The following is a 20,556-nucleotide window of genomic DNA, read 5'->3' as shown; positions in this document are numbered from 1 at the left end:
GGTTAGTTAGGGTGTGTGTGTGTGCGTGCGTGCGTGCGTGCGTGCGTGCGTGTGTGTGTGTGTGTGTGTCTCTCTCTCTGTACCTCACACTGCCCCCTGAGGCCTCTCTCCTGCAGCCGGGACCAAATGCTCTGTATTCTCCCAGCATGCTCTGGGTGACTGCTGTTGTCCCCACATGTGCACTGATGTTTGAGCATTTGGGAGTCATACACCAGACCTGCATGCAAACACGCAAGGTCACAAGTCAGATTTTACTCCGGAACGCCGCGGTCCTGGCGTCGGGGGCGCCCGCGTCGGACTCACCGGTGGTGAAGCGCGGCTTGCTTGTGGCGTCTTGCGCGGCCAAGCTCAGCGGTTTCTCCGGCAGCGTGAGGGAGGTGGACGCTGGCGACGACTGCGTGCGTGACAGCGGTCGGTGGACGCCCAGGCCGCCGCCGGCCCCACTACTGCTCCGCAACATGGGGACCGCCAGGGTCTCCATCTGTCGATGCAGCTGCTGCAGCTGCTTCTGCTGTTCCCATAGCAATGACTGTGGCAACAAGAGAGGGGTGGGAGGAGGGTGACATCAGGAAAAACTAATTGTTACTGAGGACTGTGTCAAAGGGCAGCTGTGGAAAGCATGGGGTCTTAGTCCGAAGCAGAGAATATTAGCGAGTGTCTACGCGTATGGTTCACAGCTGTGCATCCTCCAAAAGTAACTACAACTTCTTGATGGATATGATGTCAAGTCACAGATTCCTCCAGTTTGTCAATTAATTGTTAGATTGTTTAATTTGATCAAACGTGTACTAACAACAGGAATCTGGATTTGTCAATTTCTGCTTCGGGTCTGAACGTCATGTGTTCACTTAAACGCTCCATTTGTTCCTAAAACTTTTGCGACCTGAAGGCCCACGTGTCCTCACACGGCGCTAAAGGAGCCAAGGGCTTGGCTGCCACCTACAGGGCGCTGGTGGGTCTGACGCACGCCTGGGCATCCCGCAGCGCATGGCCTTCTAACCTGGTTGAGGATGAGTGCGTGCTGCAGGTTGATTTGCTCTTCGTGGCTTTTGGATGCTGTGGGCTCCGCCTCCCTCAGGGACTCTGCCCTCGCTCTGCTCTGATACGTGGGCTCCGTGGGCGACGCCCGCCCGCCGTCCTCCGAGTCCATGTCCTCAGAGGGAATCTGATGCAGCCTGGGCTTCTCACTGGACTTTGACATGAGCTGGTGTGGGCATGCAAACAAAGTTAGGTTGGCAGAAATAACCAGCATAAACCCATTAATAATTTTCGCTACACAGTCATACCTTCCCCAAATGAGTCTGCTGCTTGAGCCGCTCCAGTAGCTGTGTGCTGTGCTGTTGTTGGAGGAAGTGTGCGTGCAGGGTCCTGGGGCTCTGGGGCAGAGGTTCTGAGCGTGTTCTGCTCAGGGGCTTGTGGTGCTGAGCCGCTCCGGGAGACAGGTGGTCTAACTGGGACGCAAACTGCAGCGGGACGGAGTCTAGGCCGGGAACTGCTGATGGGACGAAGACCAAGTATTTAGGTTAGCTTGAAGAAACAGCTATTAAATGCACTGCTAACGTAGGGTGTGGGGGGCAGAACTAAGAATAGAGTCCATTTAAAGCTAAATGTAAACACCATCAGCTGATTTTCACGTGATCTATGAAAGAACAATGAATATCAGACCTGTGGCCACTAGATGGCGCTCTGACACTGCAGTTTAAATACAAACACTTGTTGACGTTTCACTGTGATGCTACTTAGCAACATTGGGCCATCCTTTACATACGTGCGCATACATTCTAAGTCATAAGGTGACGTGGTGGAGTCTCACCAGTGAGCAGTGGGGTGTGAACCAGTCCAGACGGCTCCAGGATGATGACGGGCAGGTGGGGGCTCAGCTGCCCAGCGGGGTCCTCTCTGCTGCTCAGCGGGAGGAAGACGGGCGAGCCCCCGGCCGCGACCACCGGCACGCGCCCAACCTTGAGGGAGGGCAGCTCTCCTTCACCCTGCACGCACACAGGCAGCAAAAGCAACAGGCGTGAGCCACGCTCAGCGGAAACAATCTGAAGCAAAGCAAAGGGCTTTACCCTGGGGTTGGCTGGGAGTCCCAGCGTGATGGTGGGCAGCGTGGAGGGACTCTGAATGGTGAAGTTAGCCAGAGTCCCATCACGGAGCAGCAGCTTCTGGGCCTGGAAGCATCAGAGAAAATGACTGATGTCAAGATCATGTTTAAATTGAACTATGAATTTACAATACAAACAGTAGTGTTGGTATAAAATAAATTATATATTAAAGTCCAACTAATCACAACTGCTTAATGCCTTTCACTTCAGCGACCAAATGCCAGCAATCAAAATGTAAATAGACATGAATCTAAAGCAATTAAAGCAGCGTTTGTTTTGCAGCAGCAGGTGGGACAGAGGCCGCTCGGTTCACGCTTTCTCTGATTACATTAACTAGCCATGAACAGCTGACGCATCGGTGGCGCTGCTTTAAACATGTCATTACCCGGGGCCTCATGCACATTAAGCAACGCGCCCTCTTTTCATCACTTGTGTTTTTCTCAGGAGGAAGACGAATTTCTAACCTTTTATTTGATTTCATCTTTCTATACACATCATTTTAAACCTCATGAGATAAAAACTTGTGTATTTGTTATTGTGAACTTTTCTCATCATGCACATGTCTTTGCCAACCTCATGTGAGAGACCTCCTGCAGATGGCAGCAGCCCATTCTCATTGGGCAGACTGTCATTAGGGGAACTGCAGCCGGACACTGGAGTGCTGCTGCTGCTGGGGGACGAGTCTGGGGGGGGGGAGAGAAAGAGAGGGGGGGCACTGTTAGTTATTCATACTTCAGCTACACTTGGACGCCTGGTTCTGGTTCTACTCTAGTTACCCAGTGTGTCGGGCACTCTGTGCTTGACGCTGGCCGGGGCGCTCTCCTTGCGGGTCAGCGGGCTCTTGCGGGTGGTCAAGTGTTTCTTCAGCTTGTGCTTCACCTTGAGATTGGGCTCAGATGCTGACGAGGCGAAGCAAAGCCCACATTCAGATTCATCGCTTGAGCGGAACGTCTGCTGAATATTTAGTTGGGGGGCAGATGAGTTACCTGCTCTGCGTAAGGGCGTCCCGTCGGAACCGTCGGACGAAGGCTGTGACGGAGAGGAGGCCAGAGGCTGGGGGGGCACATTTGGGTCTGGGCCCAGATTTCTGGTAACGCACACACACAATAAACATACAACTGTTACACTAAATTTACATGTGATTGTGCAGCAGAACCCATGATGCATGCTGTGTGTGTACCTGTATGCTACGGGAGCTACGCTCAGGCTGTTCGTCCTCTCCAGCGCCAACTGTTTGCGCTTCTTCAGAATCACCTCCTGCAGTTTCTGTTTCACCAGCGAACTTGCCACCGCACCTGTAACGCAACCGATCCCATTAATAACGCAGGAGGGCCTCGCCAACTGCTTCCTCATACGGGGAAACGGCAGCGGCACGCAAAAATCTGGGTCGGTACTTGCACAATAGCGTTGTGAAACGCACGAAAGCCTGTGAAGTGCACTTCTGCAAACGCACTACATGCATGACGGGGAACACGGATGCATGCGTGCCGTTTGTGTGCATGTGTGTGCAGAGGTGAAAGGATCAAATCAATACTGACCTAACGACTATCTGCACTGACCTAAAGCTTTATTTAACTCCTCTTCTGCAGCTCTGGGTTATATTTAGCTGTGCAGTTTGTTTTGTTCAAGGGGCGTTTTTTTACCACTCTGGGCTATAATTATATTAAGGCACTGAAATAGCTTTGTATACAATTCAGTGGACAAAAGAAGTGCAGCTTTAGCGTAAACGCAGCCTTGTAGTAACATGATAGCAGTGAATGGACGTGTGAGGGTGGATGGACTCACTCTGCTGACTCTTATCCTTGTGCTTTAGTTGCTGCAGCTCCTGCTGTTTCTCGTGATGCTCCTGCTCTCTCCTCCTCTGCTCCATATTAAACTAAACACAAGAGATCCAGACGTGAAATGTTCAGCGTACTGCGGGGCTGGGTTTAAACGCAGAGCAGTCCACGCTTTATGCCTCCTACCCTGATTTGTTGGTGCAGCTGCTGTTGGGAGAAGGAGGTGCAGGGCTGAGAGGAGAACGGGGAGAGGAGCAGAGGCGGGTGCAGCGGGGTGAGGAGCGCCGTGTCCGATCCAGGCCGCATCCCCCGCTCTCCCACCCTGAGGTCCATGGGAAACAATGCTCCACACGACAACGGCGCCGCAGCCGAGGAATCTGGGAAAAGAAACGGGAGAAGGGAGCGAGACGACAGATGCGTCAATTTGCTTAATCCCCACTAAGAACTGCTAATTTACAACAGACTCACTGAGAAACGCTACCTGGAAAAAATGTAAAGCTGGCTAAAGTAATTAGTGTTTTGCTCATGATTTCATATACCGATTATTTCACAGTATCCAATGGGTGCATCTTTGTAACTTTGATGGTAAATGAAATTAAAGTTTACTGCAGACGCTAATTATTATGGGCAAAGAGCAGAAGATATCATTTTTGCAGCAACAGTGCATCTCCGTGCGAGTCCACCCTGCGTCTCGAGGGTGGACTCGAGGTTTCTAATGTGGGTGGTCTATTGTGCATTGCGCGAAAAGCATGTGTGATTACAAGTTTAGTTTTAATTCACAAAAAAAAGGTCAAACAGTGCGAAAGGGCCAGTTTTAAGTAAACACTGGGGGTGGAAATATCAGCTTAACACAGGGTTAAGTAGAATTTCAGTGAAATGTCTTCATGTCACACACACACACACACACACACACACACACACACACACACACACACACACACACACACACACACACACACACACACTTTGCATGCTGTTGGAGCTATTTGCATTGCACGGCTGAGTCAATGGGAAAGATTGCTTCATCAAGTGCTAAAAACAGGATCCAGGAAAGGATCGGCTTAGGAAAAGGCTGGGGGTGGATTCTGTCTGCGAGACACATTCTTAGATCCAGATGTACTTGCATATTCACAGAAAAACGCACACTGACTCACAATAACACAGCTGTAAACACATACAGACCTTCCACCACAAACTCAGTGTAAATACCTGCGTTATCAAGTAACGAGACACACACACACACATACGCCTGCACATATTGTGTATATTTGAACATACAGTGGAATCCCCCCCACACACACACCCTCATCACACACGCGTCAGGTTTGAGCAAACACTTTATGCACAAACCTGCCTTGACGCTTTAACAAAGCACACACACAGATCCTTGAAATAATTTGGTGTGACATCATCTCTGCAGCGCTGATGTTAGGCTACAGCGTGTGAAGTAAATGTCACTCATACAGAGGCCTGGCCTGATGCCAATGGCAGCACTGGAAGTGGGAGAAAGTGAATAGACTACAATAGAATGCAATACAATACAATAGAATACAATAGGGCCCATGTTGGAGTTAGGGTCGGAGTCATACATTCAGTTTAGGGTAGGGGGTCGGTCACTGTGTGTATTACATCAACAGGTGTCTTCATAACATTAGAAATATAAACACTTATGGGCCTGTCGTCCATATTAGGAGGCTCAGATGCAGAGAGTCCGAATGCCGACCGTGGATGGAATAACAGAAATCGCTTGGCACAGTAACACACACACAAACTCTTTGTAATGACAGCTCGGGATAACAAGGCTATTATTCAGAGGACGAGGAGAACAAAGGCTCACACACACACACACACACACACACACACACACACACACACACACACACACACACACACACACACACACACACACACACACACACACACACACACACACACAGCCTCCCCTGGGTTATATATAGCAAAAACACTCACTGGTTGAACATTTACCTACACAGGCTCTTTTGTGTCTACAGGGAAAGCACCACACACGCACGGACACGCGCACGTCCAGAGGACCTGCACTCGCAGGGAAGTCGCTTCCAGTTGCTAATTGTGTGCAAATCCATTCAAAATATGCAAATTCCAGTGCTGTGAAATGAAAAGGAAATGTATAAAGCATTTCACAGACTGATTCTCTCTCTGGTTTAGTTCTCACCTCTAATAACCCAGTGTGTGTATACACAACATGTATAAAATGTCAACAGGGGTGAAGAGCTGAGCAGCCATATTTAGTGCACGTCGTTCTCCTACTGGCCTGTACGACAAGCCTCTAATGCTCCCGTGGTGCAGCTCATTACGTGTGTGGTGTGTTTGTTGGTTTAATTTACAGGGGTTTGTGTTGGTCCGTTTAACCAGAGCTCAGTGGGAACGACACAAAGCAGGGACTCATTGCGTTACTGTAAGTCAGGACGCTTCAGACATTGTGGGGAATTAAAAATAAAGACACTCAACACTGAAACTCTGGTTAGCCACACACTAGATGAGACAACAATGTACTCACCTGTAATGGGGTTTACATCCTGTAATCACCCCGCTGCATTAAGAGCTCACTGTTAGCACCAGAGGCCACTGAGAGCAGCTTAGGCTGAACTCATGGGATATTAAAACAGAACTAATAGCAACTAGTCAAACCAGGGGTAAAGCTCTGAAGGCTTTAAACCCTATGATGTCACAATAAGCTGCACACAGTTGTCTACAGTAACTGCCAACTAACTGCGGTTGGGCCGATTAGGCTTCAGGACGGCGTGTCTGTGAGAGAGACAGAACCAGCAGCTGACGCTCCACTAATAATAAATGCATTTCCTTCCTTTCCTTTTCTTTCATTCTGAACATGTGCCGTGTTTGGTCACGACCGGTCCTACAGGTACGACGAGGACGCGTGAGGGCGCCCCCCCCCCCCCCTCCCTCTGCACGCCGCGGGAGGAACGGACAGGACGGGTCGCCGCTGAGTGTGAGACGCGTACAAATGGAGAACGAATGTTGCGCCGGACTAAAAATAACCAGCAAAAGTCCCGAAAAGCCGGTTCTCTGCCTTTAGCGTGAGGAGGTGCAGGCAGCACGGGGCCACTGGTGACCGAGCACAGTCAATAGCCTCCACCGCTCAGAGCGGATGCTGCCACTTCACTGTACTGTGTCTAAGTCACACGGCACCTTTTAATGGCAACAGCTACTTTCAGTAGATGTCATCACTTTGCGGTGTCTGTGAGGGCGGGAGGAAAAAATAGACCTCGATGCAAATGAAGGCCATTTAAGACGAGGGGACAGACGTGCGAGAGAAAGAGGAAGAGTCTATTTAAACAAACAAGAAAAGAAAATAGTGACTGTGAGAAGCTGCACAAAGGCCTGACCCAGCGGAGACACGTCCTCCTGACACCAGGAGAACACCTCTCGTTTGAGTTCGTTTCGCTTTCTCTATTTGTGTGTATCCACTCACAAGTGATTCCACTCGGAGCCGCCTGCGAGGCAACGTGAGCGCGTGTGCGTGGGCGGGCGGTTCTGAGCGAGCGATCCAAGTTTACAGCGCGTCTTTCCAGCTCCTCGCCAAAGAAAACGGCGGCCATTACGTCTAATGCAAACCAACGCAGGGTCAGAGACGCAGGTTCAAGTCTGGCTTTGCTTAAGGGCGACGGGGCAGGGTCTGGGCTCGACCCGGTTCTGTTCTCTCAGCCAGATGCACGCTGTACTGAAACAGGATTCAACTTAACAACACATTATATATAATTCATATATATAATAATTCAATTCAGTGTAGCTTCAGTGGGAAATTACAAGCAATTCAGAAGCTTTCTAGTAAAGCTGGACGCCAACTTCCTTATTCAACAAACCAGTGAATCCTATACTGATCAAATGTAAACTTGGTTCAATGAGAAGCAAACCTGCAGCTAAACGAACCCCAACGACACCCTCTTTTTAAATCTTGATGAGTGCTGTGTCTGAGGACAAGGATGAGCGGCTCACACTGGTGGAAGGCTGATGTATAATGCAGCGTGGCTCCAGTTTCCCCCGGTGCTCGCTGAGCTTCCATAAGCACCCAGGACCATGGTCCGGAGGCCAGCGGGCCTCGCGTTGGCGCTCGCGACGGCGCAGGGCGTCGGAGCGCAGCCCGAGGCCTTTGGCAGCGACACGCGCGTACGTGAAAACCCCCAGCGGCACTTCTGCATCGAGCCGCTCACAGCCAGAGCTATAATTAGACGAGCGCTCGCTCCCCTCAGTCAGCGCCGACGGTCGGCCACATCCTCTTTTCTTTAACTCCTTCTCTTTCTACTCCTCCTTCCCTCCGCTCGGTGCCGGTCTGACTTGAGACGGAACAGCGGCTTCAAAATAGTTCTGCTAGAAGTTCATCTAGACGTAGATTTTAGTTCTGAACACATAAAAGTGCAGCAAAAGACAAAACAAAAGACCTCTAATCATTGTGCTCTGTGTTTATTTGTCACACTCATCCTGTTGAGAGAGGCAGACTACCAGTTCTCCATCCCATAAACAGGGAACGTAACCATGGTAACTGGGGGGGGGGGGTCGAGTCAGCAGGAAGTTGAGTCTATAAAAACACAACAATGAGAGAAGCAGGGTGGCTTCCTGTTTGAAAGCCCAGTTTAGACTCCCATTTCTTCCTCTCTCCTCCCAGTGCTGCTGCCACAGTGCCCTTGAGCCCTGCAGCAGTTTCCAGCTGGAAAATCGGGGCGGCGGCGTCGCTGCTCATCATCTCATCATGTCTCGCTCACGCGGACACTCCGAGATCACTGTTCCCCTGGGTTGTCGGACGGGGCCGGAGGAGGAGCTCGGGGCCTTAACGTCCATTAACGAAGCAGATTAACGGCCAGCAGTGGCCCTGAAGGCAACGCTAATGTACTGACCACACAGTTGCTCAGAGGCACACCCATTAGGGCAACATGGAAAACTACTACGTAACACTGACAATCTAAACTGTGCTTTGTCTTTTTGAACTAAATCTTGCTTGAGGAAGAATTTTGCTAAGTCATCGTGACTTAGACAAGAACAATATGAAGCAAGTCTGGATTGAACCTCGAGCTTTTCCAGAGGCATTTGCTTTCCCAGCATGCAACTGGGATGTTGACTCCCACTCGTTACTTATTTGCAGGAACCCCTGCATCGCCCGATGACGCTTTGACTTACCAACACATGAGTAAGCCACAGACCCGGTGCATATAGAGACAAAGCAAAGTTATAAACGTTGAGTAAAAAGATTCAGGAGAAAGAGAGTTTACAAAAAAAATCTAGAGTTGCTAAATCAACCTTGTGTAAGACACAGGATCTCTATGAATAGTCTCCCACTGACGGTTGGGATCACATGCTCTTTACTGACTCTCTCTGCAGCTCAGCAGCACATGAACTGGGTGAGTTACATCATGAACACATTGTTCACATTGTTACTCAATATTATTATTCATCCCTCGCTTCATCACTTACCGTCTTATGAACTGCCTATTACTTGCTCTCTGCACACAGCTCTCCTGTCCTTCATCCCTTCCTCTCACTGACTCACTCATTACTAGGCGAGATAAGTCATGGAACTTATCTGCCCTCTCGCTCACACTTTCTCTCCCCGGCGTCTCCTGCTCGGCCTCCTTCATCCTGAGGAATCCGCAGCTGTCACTCCCATTCAGAACCTCTCATCTTCCCTGCGCAGCTGGCCAGACTGTGGTTCCTGTGTGTGCGAGCGCACCCGCCTGCCTACAACTGTCGCCAAACTATTTCTATATTTATGTTGTTGCTCTGCGAGTGCACACTTGACTGTTCAAGTGTAAACGGTTGTGTGTGTGTGTGTGAAGTCTATAGTTAGTAAGAAGAGGTTGAGGATCCTAAGTGAGAACACGCTGCTCACATCCACAGGGTCAGCGGAGGACACCAGCAGCCCTCAATCAAAGGAAGCTGGTTGAGTTTATTTAAACTGCTGTCCTTCTTTTCTACACACTTCCACTGCTTCCTTTCCCAAAATGGCGTGAAGCTGATGGATGTTTTTTTATTTTAACTCCTCAAAACAAGTGTAATACTTTTAGCATTGTCTAGTACTGAACTCTATAAGAATTAGCTGAAGACCAACCCTCGCCGTCGTGGCCGGACGCCACTTCCATGACTAAAAGGAGCTCCGTTACTCGTGCCAGTGTTGTGAAGGCGAACGCAAGCGCATCAGTTCATCATCTTCAATAAACATCAGCCTCTGAGGTTTTCAAACAAGTACATGGTGAATGTGGAGAAGAAATGGCGTGATTAAAACAAATGTACAATAATACACACAGAGTTTCTGCAATTTCAAATAAGAGTTGTTCTTTAGTTAAAATAAGCGTCCTGACTGCTTTTTTTCAGAGACATATTTCAACTTTGAGCAACCTTGACCTCCGTTTGACCCTTACTGGTTCGGCGGCAGATGCGCGATGACAAAACGCCCATTAACAAAACTTGTTCACAGTTGATTCTCCAACAAGCACACACACACACACAGACACAGACACACACACACACATAAACGCAGCCCATGCGCTGACGGGCTCCAGCTTCACATCTGCGGCTGGAAACCAGGTGTGCTGTGAATGTGAGCAGCACGTGATTCAGACTTCACAGGCCTCGCTGACGTCCCGGCCTCCGCTGCCAACGGCCTGACGCCGAGCTGCCACATCAGCCCACAGCTGGACTCGGTTCAGCCTCTGAGGACGTGTTTGTGCAGGTCCTCGTCGTCGCCGTGAACGAGCAGACGAGGCGAAGTGAAACTACCCGCGCGTTTGGGGGCGGCCGTGCTTTGGATCGGCTGTTGTCCATCAAACGTGGCTGCTCGTCCCGTGGGTGCGTTCTGTTCCTGGTGCCGTACACTCCTGACAGGTCAGAGGTCACGATCTGTAACCACCGCACATGTTGAAGGCTGACTGGCCACTCAACAAATGTGGGTTTTCATTCTCTATTAGAAAGCAGTCGTGTAGGTGAAAAGCTCTCAGAGGACATTTGTGAAGAAGCTGGGAAATAACTTTCACATCATCTGTCTAAGTTTTCTCTCCATCATCATTTTGTCTCTCAATCACACACACACTTCCTAACATCAAACACATTCCCTACATTTCCCAACGCAGATAAAGCCTCTCAACGCAGCAGCTCGCTCAAAGGGATCTCCTGCTTTATCTGACACACGCACACACACACACACACACACACACACACACCTTTTGCTCTGCTGTCCACTCTGCTCATCTATTCTCACTAAAGATTTAAATGAACTGACTGAAAGCAGTGGTGAGTGGGTGACTGAACAATCTGCAGGTGTTGATAAGAAGAAGAGCAGATATTCAGCTTATCGCGCTCCTCTGAAGCAAAGTCAGCAGATTTAGACACAAACTGTGTTCAGGGCACAACCGTGATCGAGTTTCCTCCAGGATGAAAAAAAAACCCTATTCACGAAAAACAAAAGACAAGGTTCAAGAACAGAGTCCTGCTTCTTTTACAGGAAGCAGCTCTGGATTCACACGGCCGTGCTCTCTGCTCCCTGACCGGCACAAACAAAGTCACTGGGCGTGAACGACGCTGGAGGAGCGACTCGGATCCGTTTTCCTTCTCCCCATCCTTCTTATACGCGAGCCTCTTGGTAAGAGTTAACATGTTCCAGGAGGCAGCTTCATGAATATGCACAGTCACACTCTGTCTGCTCAGACGACAAAGAGAAAAAGACATTAACATTCCTGCACACACACACGCACGCACGCACGCACGCACCCACACGCACACACACACACACACACACACACACACACGCAGGTAGCTTTAACGCATTATTGTAAATTCTACCCAAATTTCCTTCTCTGCATGTGACATGAATGATGCAACCCTCTGTGTACACAGATGTCTGCACGCTTACAAATCACTGCATGCACCAACTTCCTCCTCGTAGCCGGGTACATACTCCACCGGCGCGTTTCTGACTTGCGCAACTGTTCCGACACCTCTCACCTCGGCTGCTCGCACACGTGCGAAGGCTCGGGGGGAACCCGCAACACGCAAACAGAAGCGCGTCAGATAGACGTGGAGTCGGTGAAGTCGGCCTGGAGCGGCCAAACGTCGCTGGAGATCATTAACGCTCGCAGTGAGATGTGAAGTCAGGAGTCGGTCCAGATGAGACAGGATCTTATTACATCACTGCTCGCGGCGGGTCATCTGATCCGAGGCCGGTGTCGGCGAGCGAATGTGAGACGTCTATTAGCGCCGGCCGCGCTTTAGGTCAGACAGGATCGAAATACAAGCAGGAATCTGGTTTGGAGATTGTGATTAGGGCCGACTATGGTCTTTCATGGACATCACAAACCGAGGAATCAGCTCGGTTTGGAAAACGGAGCCCCAAAGTGAAGAGAAGGTTTCAAGCCTGGACAGCAACAAGAGGTGCAAATCCAAGGAGGTCCCTCTCAGGTGCCGGAGAGAAATAATCCCATTGACCTTCTTCCGCATTAACTGTGTCTACGTGTAATTGCTCATGTGTGCATCAAGGCCCCGAGGGGAAGACACAGACCAGTTCCCCAGCTGTGGTCAGCTGGGAACTGAATTGAATTTGAATTGATTTGACACACTAATAAAACGTTAAGGGCTGCATTACCTCACCACACACACACACACACACACACACACACACACACACACACACACACACACACACACACACACACACACACACACACACATTACACTGCCTCCTTGTCCAATTTGTACCAAAGTACTTTAAATACTCATGTTTTAAAGAAACACACACAGCACCGCGGATGAAAAGACAAACACCACACACATGACCGCACTTACTGGAGCCACTCGGAGGGTATTATATAACATCACCCCCAACATATCAAGTGATTTCCAGCACCTAGAGGCAGGACAATCGTGCCATTTGTTCAGCAGGTCAGAGCCGGCCGCCTCCTCCCTGCCTTCTACTGTTACGACCGCCAAAGACCGCTGCACAGCTTGTACCTGAGGTGCAGCCTGACTTTAAGGTGTCCCGCAGGTCAGAGCGGCCTGGATCCATGTGCAGTGGTTAATAAGGTTACGCATCGCTGCGTTGGCCTCGGGCCGTCGGCTCTGGGGAGCAGCTGCCGGGATTGGGTTACTCAATTCTCCTTGTGAACAAGAACGCTACACACTTGGAAAGTCCAGGTGAAGCGTCATAAAGTGTTGAATAAACAGCGGCGGAGCTGCAGCGGCGTGTTGTTTGGTGACACATTACCTCACTGCTGCCGGAGAGTAAATGTTAACGCGAGGTCACGCTCACCAGCGGCCGAACAGAAATAACATTTGTGCATCAAAATCGGGACGTGGAGCCGGAGCGTGAACCGATTAGTGCTCGCAACGAGTCTAGATCATTTTAGTCGATTTTTCCCCTCGACGCCGGTCCTTTATTGCATCTTCTGGTAAGTTTCCTTTTCTTCCTCCTTCGCAGTCACCAACAAAAAGAAGCACAGCGCCCGTATCAACTGACCCAGGTGCTTAGAAACCTGGACCGGCAGGAGGATATGTGATATCTGCCCCTATTACAGTCACGCTGTTGTTGTGGCCCCTTAAGGAGCTCTTCTACTCAGAAGCCAGAGGACAGAATGAAGCGGGAGGAAGCGAGCGTGGATCACATGATAGGCTTGAACAAGTCGTAGTAAGGCAGTGTTCAAAGCGTCGCACCTTCAGGCTTCCACGTTCATCGCTTATAAAGTTATGCTGCCGTTTAAAAGGCTTCTTGAGCTCTGGGGGCTTTTAAAGCGGTGGCTTCACAGGTTTTGCTCATCTGGGCCGAACAGCCCAAACGCGAGGCTACGCTGCGTATGCGGGCGAGCGAGAGAGAGAGAGAGAAGTTAGAACGACACACAAAGCCCCTTGTGGACAACACGCATGTAACCAGACTCTGCCGCCGTGGCCGTGACCCCGCTGGGTTTTTCCACAGTCACGCACTCGCAGGGCGCACGGCAGGACCGGCCCACGGCCAGCGGAGCCTGGCACAGCTCGGCCCGGCTTCATTCAGAGGGGCTCGCATTGTAATCCTACACAGTGTGGTCACACAGGCATGCCTCATGGGGGGGGGGCTAATCTGGACTAAGAGGACACAGACTCGTGAGTCAGAGTTCACCAGTTACGTGTCTAAAGTTACTGGGCCGAAGATCCGTCTCGATGGTAAGAGTTTGGCAACGAGCAACGCGTTCATCAGAGTCTTTGTCGTCGGGTTTATCTCAAGTTCACATCCCGCACCCCTGTCACGGCGGCTGAGCTCTAACCTCACGTCAGAATCAAAAAGACACGTTGGGATCATTTCAGACGCCGATGACACAACCATGGAAGTGAAATTGAAAACGTGAAGTGAACATTGGCCCCAGGTTGTAACACGTCGAGCATGGAGAACGTAACTATTGCAGCTCCTGATCAGCGCCTAGTCTGGAGTTTCACCCTCTACGATGCAGCGACTGTCACCCAGACTGTGGGACGTACGCTGTAAAAACAGTGCTGGCTGCATTTTTCCACAACAACGTTTTGTTGACGGCTGCACACTGAACTTTACAAGTCTGTGTAAAATACTACTGACCCACGTCTGAACGTGTTTATTACGCTACAGCGGGTGTTTAGTAACCAATGGTTTAAGAGTCCTACCTGTCACCGTATGAAATGCGCGGTCCTGTCTGCGTGTCTTTATGAAGTCCCCAGAGGAGCCGAGTCCATCTGTGGAGACAAACAGACAAAGATAAGGAAATAAAAACTGCTCGTCGTCTTTGTGTGCAACACCCAACACAGCAGATAAAATTCCCTGGTGACAGAATGACTTTTTAGGGGTGTCGGAGCGGACTGGGCAAAAGCTGAACGGCACCTGTGATGCAAGGCCACACGGCCTGATATTTGAATCAGATGCAGTGACCGACGCAGCATTTCACTCAGGGATGAGTGTGCAGAGAAAACGCACACATGGCAAAATGCATCCACAACTAGTTGACGTCTATCCAGAGTGCGTGGCGATGCTAGTCAACATCTGTTAAGCAGCAAAAAAATCCACAGGTCACAAAGTAATAATAATAATAATAATAATAATAATAATAATAATAATAATAATATGCAGGAAATGACTGATAAGATCTCACAGGTTTGTTCCACTGAGCTAAAAATGTTCGTCCATTGAATCAAAACTGGCTGTGACGCACTGCGCTTCAACACGCCGTGTTTATTTCTCTAAAAGTCCAACATCTCTATGTTTAGCAGGGCTAAAGTTACTACAGCCAGTTGTGGAAGTGAACGCATCAATGTAAAAGCGGAGTCAAAAGTGTTTCACGGCCTGTGCCGGATGTTTATATGCAGTATCGTCCAGTACTTTAAATGGCTCTCGCGCGCGCGCGCAACCGACACCTGCGCAGGTACTGTTTGCTTCGGCGACACCGCAAACCGCCGCGTTTAGCGCGAGCGCAACCCTCCACGAGCCCGTGTGCAGCTCGCGCGTCAGAGCCCGTCGCCGACAGCGTGGCCTCACCTCGCGCGACGCAACCCGGCAAAACCCGAAAGTCCCTCCGGAAAGTCCGAGTCCGCGCGCTCGAGGGTAATCCAGCGGAAGTCGAGGAGGTCTCGGAGCGCGTGCATCCAAGGAAACGGGGAGCCTTATCGAGCGGTGATGGTGAGAGCCGCCGGGGTTGTCGGCAGACAGACAGCGCACAGGAGGAGGAAAGAAAAGAGACTTATTGGAAGCAAGTTGCAGAAAAGAAAGTCCGGCCCCTCGAGTCCTGCCCCCTCCCCTCTGCTCTCCCGCTGACAGAAATAGCAAGCGAGGCGGGCCCCACCAAAAATAGTCTTGACTTCACACGGACCTTCAGGACTATTGTTTTCCTGTTCTGGCCGGCTCCCATTGGTTGAACGCTTCAGCCAATCCGCGCCCGGCTGCTTAGAACTCGTACAACAGCGTTAACTTTGTTCCCACACTGTGGCGACTCGGAAAAAAAAGAGTGGCACCAACACTGTGGCTCCATCTGCTGACGCCAGAGTCTCAACCCGCAACAGGCGGCAATCAGGACGACGGGTCCGGGTCCGAGCGGCAGCTCCCTCCACGACTAAACTGCCACCTGTCACGTTTTGTGGTGAAACCACATTCAACCTGCTTTAGGTTCGTCAAAATAAAGTGATGTTTTATATCTGAAAATTTATGAGTCACTGTTTTCAAAATAACTCTACTGTTTTTAGTCAGTAGCTTATATCTGTCACTTTTACTCATAAATAAAAAAATAAATTATTTTTATGGCTGACGTGTTCCAGCCCAGATTCACCAGCTCTTGTCTGTTTTCATGATCGGACAAAACTCTTGCTAATTACCTAGAAATTGCACTTTGCATAAACCACCATGTGAGTCAGCTACAGACGTTTTCTCAGGAAATAAAATTGAACCAAATCGCACGAGAGCTAATTCGGCTTCCTGCCAGCGAACATGTTTTGGTGCTCGGGAATGACGGCAGTCATCTCAGGTTAAAAGTACAGCATTCACTGGAAAAACAACGAGTTTCCACATTAAACCCATGAACTGAAATCGTAAATGAACGCCCAGATGGACGATAAAACAGCAACTGGAGCTGCCGGTTGTTGAGAGGTGACTCTGAATGGCCTCCTGAACGGCCCCACGTCCTCGGCAGCAGCACAAAGCCTGCTGAAAAGCCCGTCATGGGGGGGGGTTATGTGAAACAGCTCCTATGGACTCAGTAACAATGTCACATATTGTTGAGCCGATCGTATAAATAGCTTTTATCCTTCTGTAATTTTCATTCATTGGAAGTTGTAATCTGCCATGTGAGATTAAAACTGATTTAATGAAACATCCAATTAGGACGTGATCACAGCAAATATTCTCGCCCTGTTGTATTGTTGCGTCAAGTCAAATGTTGCAAGAGGGGGTTAGAAATGAGAAGTGGTTTGTGCAGCTGGAGTGACCCAACACATCAAATGTTAAATGTTTATTATTCTATAGTCATTTATCTGCTGTGTACGGTGTCAAAGCAGGAAATCTGCTCTTACAGCCACAGCTGCTGCGACTGAGAGGACTTTTATTAAAGGACTCTCAGTCACATTATCACTGCTGTGGTCACAGCGAGCGCACAACCTGGCAGCCGCCGCACTCATCACCGAGCGCCGCACTGAGCGTTTCACTGCGCGTCTGCAGCATTTATTTATTTATTTATTTATTTATTTATTTATTTATTTATTTATTTATTTATTTGGCCGCTCTGCGCCGCCGGACCATCCGGAGTGCGGCATGTAAATCTCACGTAGGAGGAAGTACAGCATCCTGTCTGTGCAAGCCACAGCCTTCAAACACACACACACACACACACACACACACACACACACACACACACAGGGCCACCGTTTTGTCAGTTTTTCTCATCCAGACTCTTCCTAGAATCAAGATGCCGTTGCTGTCGGAGGCCGTGCTCGCGCTGAGTCATGAGCGTCCTCACAACGTTGCATCACACACACACACACACACACACACACACACACACTGGGGTCAGAGTTGCAGGAGGACGTTCATCAGTTTCTCCACTTAACGCCGCAGCCTCACGGACGCTGATCGCGGCGTGACGTCCCGGCTGTTTTCCTCCACTCAACTCTGCACCGCGCACACTTTTAATGCAGAAACTGACATTTCGTGCAGGTTTCACTCGCACTTCGCAGTGTTTTCCCCTCGTTCAACCGTCCCTTCAGTTTCCACACCGCACAAGCGAGTGTGAGCGCGCTTTATCCTTTTTTCCGATCTCGGCGTCAGCCAGGTCAACAACTGATGCTTCAGACCAATATTGAAACCAAGAAGCGTGCCTCCTGCTGCCGGTGGTGCTCCGGCGTCCGCTCACTCACCCTCGGCTGCTTCTTTGAACGGGGGGAACCCAGCAGCGTTCCCAGAAACCCTGTGTGTGGGTGGACAGAGCTGTAGAACCGAGTGTGTGCATGTGAGTGTGAGAGAGAATTGAGAGTCCATACCATACGTGTGTGTGTGTGTGTGTGTGTGTGTGTGTGTGTGTGTGTGTGTGTGTGTGTGTGTGTGTGTGTGTGTGTGTATGTGGTTAGTCCATTCAATTACACAATCTACCATGCAGTCTGAATCACATCCGGTTTCGAGCTGAAAATAACCAAACCACAGGGTGACAGAAAAGCAGCTCAGCAGGCAACCGCCTACAGGGAGAGAGGAAAACACACACACACACACACACACACACACTGACACAGAGTGTCCATCGCTGGTCACTTGGCGTTTTTCATAAACAACATCTAGTTTGCCAGAAAAAGATGCGTCTTTTATAGATTGCTTTGCCTCCGACTCTGAGAGTTGAATTAAATTGAGAAATGTTTTTCGACCTTTTGCTTGAAAGGACGACTGTGCTTTGACGGTCGCTCAGCTGCACCTTTATGACATGACACGGTTAAAAGCAGCCGTCTGACGTGCGCGCCGCAGCTTCTCTGTCGGTATTATATGGGGCAGGATGTGGTCAACTTTGTGCTATAAAGCTGCCTCCCACCTGCAGAGACGTGCTCCCTGCCACAGCACAAGTCATTTTGCTTCAGCCCGACTCGAAACCGTAAAATGTCTGGTGAACATTTGTGGATTTTAAGTCAAACGTTCGGCTGAAAACTTCAGTTTCTGAAGACCTCCACGTCTGAACATAGCGTCGCACGTTCGGCTGTCTGAGCGTGTGTGTGTGTGTGTGTGTGTGTGTGTGTGTGTGTGTGTGTGCGTGCGTGTGTCTTGGGTCACTGGCGCTCTCAGGCTCATCTGTTAACATTTGTGTGCCTGACATTTTATCTCCCATGTGACAACAGTGTGTCGTTGTTAAAAAACACAGCACACGCGCTTGTATAAACACGAATAAGCCTGTTTTACGTAACAGAGAGGGGTATGACCCTTATTTCCACTAATTATGGAACAGTGGTCCCAGTAAGCTGTTCTAACGCTGTTAAAGTACAAGCAGCCCCTATCTGTGAAATTGAATTAGCTGGTTTGGAGGTTTTTTCTTGCACAGAAGAAATGCAGGGAGAGGATGAAGGTGGAAAGGGGTCAGGGCGATAGAGTGACTGGAGGAGGATTAGACGAGAGAAGGGGGGAGCAGCAACGAGAGGAGAGGAAAGACGGGGTGAGAGAGAAAGGAAAGAGAGGCTGAGAGCGCTGGAATAATGTTTGGCCTCGCTCTGCCAGCGGGGTCCTTCCCCTTAAGAAGCCGAAAGGAATGTGAGGAATGCTGCATGAGGAGAAAAAGGAAGGAGCCGAGGAGAGGGGGAGAAACGGAGGATGATGGCTGGAAAGAAGGAAGGAGCAGGGGTGGGGGCGAGATGGAGACAGGAGAAGGGGGGAGGCAGTAATATGAGGAGGGGGGGGGGCACTGAGGAAAAGACTTATTATCGTGGGCGAGCTGAGTAAACACCAGAACAAAGAGGATAAAAATAATAAAGATGGAAAATATCTGGGAGGAAGCGCTGGCGTGTTTGTGTGTTTTTTGTTTTTGTGCCTGCAAATATTCATGTATGCATGCAAGCGTGTGTGTGTTGCCCACATAGCTCATGCTGAAGTGTGTGTGTGTGTGCATGAAAGGGTGTCAGGGTGTGGTTAGTGCTCAACTCCTTTCTAATGCAGCTGGGTTTCTCCTTGCCAGCGCCGGAAATTTCACACCAGCCATTTTCTACAGAAACTGCTCTACAGAATGTTTGTCGGCGCTGGACGGTCGCACGTGAGGCTCCAGAGAGTTTAGCTGTAAATACGACAGACGCCACCGGCCTGTTTGTGCCAGAGGAGAACGTTTTAGCATTGGTTTGACCAAACCAAACATCATCATCAGGCCACAGACACGCTCGGCTTCGTGATGAAGGCGGCGCTCGCAGTAACGACCCTTTGTTGGTTCTTTCATTTGTTGGTCTCTAGGGACGAACCCGTAAAGACTCACTGCGCCGGCCGTCCTCGAAACTGAAGCAGAGGAGCTTTTGTGAATCGAGTTTATGAATCAAAAGCGTCCGTGTCAGAAACGAGAAGCATTCGAGCAGAACAATGAAGCCGTGGTCTAGAAAAAACAAACAATGACCTGATACAAAAGACACAGTGACGGGAACCCAGAGAGGAAAACTCTCTGGTTCCAGATCCATCACTACTGACCGGAATTTGAGCCACTGTTCATGTGAGAACACAAATAGTTACTTTATACATACAACAATAATAAGAACAACAATAAAAAAGTTACTAAGTGGTAATAATGTGTATTTTTAACCCTAACCCTATAAACAAATTATTTTCAAACAATAATGTTCATCATATGAAGAATTATTTTTATATTAAAGTAAATTTAAACTTAAAGGAAACAGCTGAATGTTGTGCTTTTATTCATCTAACCTAAGATTTTATTTTAAAACACCTGCTTAATAATAAACCAGTTTTAAATTTCACCGTGTGACACGACGCTTCAGCGCAAAGTCAAACAGGGCGCGATCACGCGTTCACGCGTCGCTTCCAGGTCGCGCTCCCCTCTGAGACTCAGGTACGATCGTTACGTTTCCGCGTGTTGAACGTGCGCGAGCGCCGGCGGCGAACGCCGCGGTGACACAGCGGCTGACTGACACTTTCCACAACAGAGCAACGGCCTCGGCAGCAGCATCTATCGCAAACTGCCGCTTTT

The 20,556-nt window shown here is 49.6% G+C and overlaps 1 protein-coding gene across 7 annotated transcripts in view; it reads right to left on the bottom strand.

Annotated features, from left to right (window-relative positions):
• Window positions 1-20,556, bottom strand: part of hdac7a (histone deacetylase 7a) — a 32,452-nt gene that overhangs the window by 8,256 nt on the left and 3,640 nt on the right. The window contains exons 1-15 of one of the 7 annotated variants that reach the window (XM_041071550.2): window positions 15,396-16,198; window positions 14,745-14,903; window positions 14,531-14,599; window positions 4,070-4,260; window positions 3,891-3,981; window positions 3,286-3,400; window positions 3,092-3,192; window positions 2,882-3,004; window positions 2,679-2,788; window positions 2,070-2,171; window positions 1,814-1,988; window positions 1,287-1,495; window positions 1,001-1,204; window positions 304-529; window positions 84-217 (exon numbers count right to left, since the gene is read on the bottom strand). In XM_041071550.2, the coding sequence (XP_040927484.1) occupies window positions 84-217; window positions 304-529; window positions 1,001-1,204; window positions 1,287-1,495; window positions 1,814-1,988; window positions 2,070-2,171; window positions 2,679-2,788; window positions 2,882-3,004; window positions 3,092-3,192; window positions 3,286-3,400; window positions 3,891-3,981; window positions 4,070-4,216 (1,737 nt within the window). In that variant the 5' untranslated portion in view covers window positions 4,217-4,260; window positions 14,531-14,599; window positions 14,745-14,903; window positions 15,396-16,198. Of the gene's footprint in view, window positions 1-83; window positions 218-303; window positions 530-1,000; window positions 1,205-1,286; window positions 1,496-1,813; window positions 1,989-2,069; window positions 2,172-2,678; window positions 2,789-2,881; window positions 3,005-3,091; window positions 3,193-3,285; window positions 3,401-3,890; window positions 3,982-4,069; window positions 4,261-7,879; window positions 8,399-14,530; window positions 14,600-14,744; window positions 14,904-15,012; window positions 15,292-15,395; window positions 16,199-20,556 lie in introns of those variants that run through there. The other 6 variants (XM_029156467.3, XM_029156466.3, XM_029156464.3 and 3 more) reach the window with 6 other exon arrangements.

Source organism: Betta splendens, chromosome 7 (genome assembly GCF_900634795.4).
Source record: "Betta splendens chromosome 7, fBetSpl5.4, whole genome shotgun sequence".
NCBI lineage: Eukaryota > Metazoa > Chordata > Actinopteri > Anabantiformes > Osphronemidae > Betta > Betta splendens.
Note: the sequence above shows the minus strand (reverse complement) of the source record. Positions and strands in the feature narration are given on the sequence as shown.